Genomic DNA, 1,778 nt, shown 5'->3' with positions numbered 1-1,778 from the left:
TAAGGGATGGCACTGCACGCTCCCATGCAGGCGTCTCAAGCCAAACCGGCATGACCCAGTGTGGCCACGCCGCAGGCTGTCATGGCACGGTCGAGCTGCCCCTAGCTCACCGCCGCCTCGCCCTGCGTCCTCCACCCCCTTCCCACTCCCCTCCCAGCCCCTCCTTTCCCCCCCACAAAGCCCCATGCAGCACCCCTCACCTCCAGCAGCGCCTTGAAGGCGGCATACTCGGGCTGCTCGGCGTACCCCGCCTTGCGCCACTGTGCCACGGTGGTGCCGTGGAAGACGACGACGTAGAAGTAGGCGTCCAGCAGGAGCACCCGGTCGGGGGCGATGGAGGAGACGTCCAGCAGCACTGGCTCCGGCGCGGCGCCCATGGCGTAGGAGTAGAGCAGGGGCTGCAGCATGGTCACGCCCTCGCCCACGGTCTCGCGCTGCAGCGCCAGGCGCGCAAAGGCGGTCTCGTCGGGGCTGTTTCCGAACACCTGGCAGAACTGGGAGCGCCGGAAGTTGAAGACGAACTGCGGGAAGTAGGCCAGCTGCGGGCGCAGCTGGAATGAATCCGGCTCGTCCTTCCTGTCGTGGTTTTGGTGTGCACACGTGGGGTCAGGGGGAAGGGGTGTGCATGCAGGGCAGGCTGCACAGCGGGGGGCTGGCCGCACGGGCAGGCCGAGGCGCGAGACCCGGGACCTCGCAGCGCCGGTCGCAGCGCGGCCCAGGCCAGGCGCCCCGCCCCCCCCGCCCCGCCCCGGCACGCACGGGGCTCGGCGCTCCTGCCCGCCTGGGACCCACCTGTAGTCGCCGAAGCGCGCGCATAGGCGGATGAGGGACCGGTCCAGCCAGCGCGTGACGTCGAAGTCGTCCTCGGCCTCCATCTTGTGGGCTGCCAGGCGCGCCAGCAGCACGGCGGCGGCCTCCTGGTCGAAGCCCTGCATGAGCTCCCCCACGTTGGCGCCATCGGTCCAGCGGCGGCTGACGGTGGTCACGCGCGTGCGTGGCGCTCCGCACTCGTGCGTGTACCGCGTGATGAACTGGAGGAAGAGCTGGGGCGACCCGGCGTCGCCCGCGGCGCCGTGCGGCGCCACGATGTCGTACACCACGGCGACCGTGGTCCCGGCGGCCAGGGTGGAGGTGCGCCAGGCGGTGGCCCCGCCCTGGCCCACCTGGGTGTCGGAGAGCCAGGGCGACTTGCGGTCGCCCGGCACCGCGGCCGCAGGGCCCAGCAGCCCGCACACCTTGATGTCCTTGGAGCAGCGCACCTCCAGGGTGGCGTTGGAACCCAGGCCCAGGTGCCCCGGCTCGCCCGGCGGCGCAAAGGCGCGGCGCAGGGCCTCGCGGAACACGGGGTTGGCGAAGGAGTCGGTCTGCACGGTGAGCCCGCCGGTCAGCTCCACCGCGGCCTTCATCTCGTACAGGCCCACCTGGTCCAGGGAGCAGGCGTACACGTCCAGCGCGTGGCCCGCTGCCACCAGCTGCGCGGCGACGCCGTCGTAGAAGCGGCGCGCGGGCGCGGACAGCGGCGCCGCGTCCTTGGCCAGGTCCTTGTGGCTGCGGATGGGGTCGGAGAGGTCGGGGGTGACCACCGCGCCGGCGCCCAGCGTGCCCGGGCCGCCCACCAGCAGGAGCAGGCGGGCGGAGCCGGCGCCGGCGGGCAGGCACGCGCCCGCCAGCGCGGCGGCGACCGACAGCGCGGCGCCCGTGGCGCGCGCGTGGCGCTGGCCCTGCACCGGCAAGAAAGGGTCGCGGGCCAGGTCCTCCAGCACGCTGCTCAGCGCGAA

General features: G+C 73.3%; 1 protein-coding gene across 1 annotated transcript in view; it reads right to left on the bottom strand.

Annotated features, from left to right (window-relative positions):
- Positions 1-1,778, bottom strand: part of F751_5708 (Protein transport protein SEC23) — a gene marked incomplete at both ends in the record, with an annotated part of 5,478 nt that overhangs the window by 1,636 nt on the left and 2,064 nt on the right. The window contains 2 exons of the mRNA XM_011403198.1: positions 201-576; positions 793-1,541. Coding sequence (XP_011401500.1) covers positions 201-576; positions 793-1,541 — 1,125 coding nt within the window. The remainder of the gene's footprint in view (positions 1-200; positions 577-792; positions 1,542-1,778) is intronic.

Source organism: Auxenochlorella protothecoides, assembly GCF_000733215.1.
Source record: "Auxenochlorella protothecoides strain 0710 unplaced genomic scaffold scaffold69, whole genome shotgun sequence".
Taxonomy (NCBI): Eukaryota; Viridiplantae; Chlorophyta; class Trebouxiophyceae; order Chlorellales; family Chlorellaceae; genus Auxenochlorella; species Auxenochlorella protothecoides.
The sequence above is the reverse complement of the archived record's forward strand: the minus strand, read 5'-3'. Positions and strand labels throughout refer to the sequence as shown.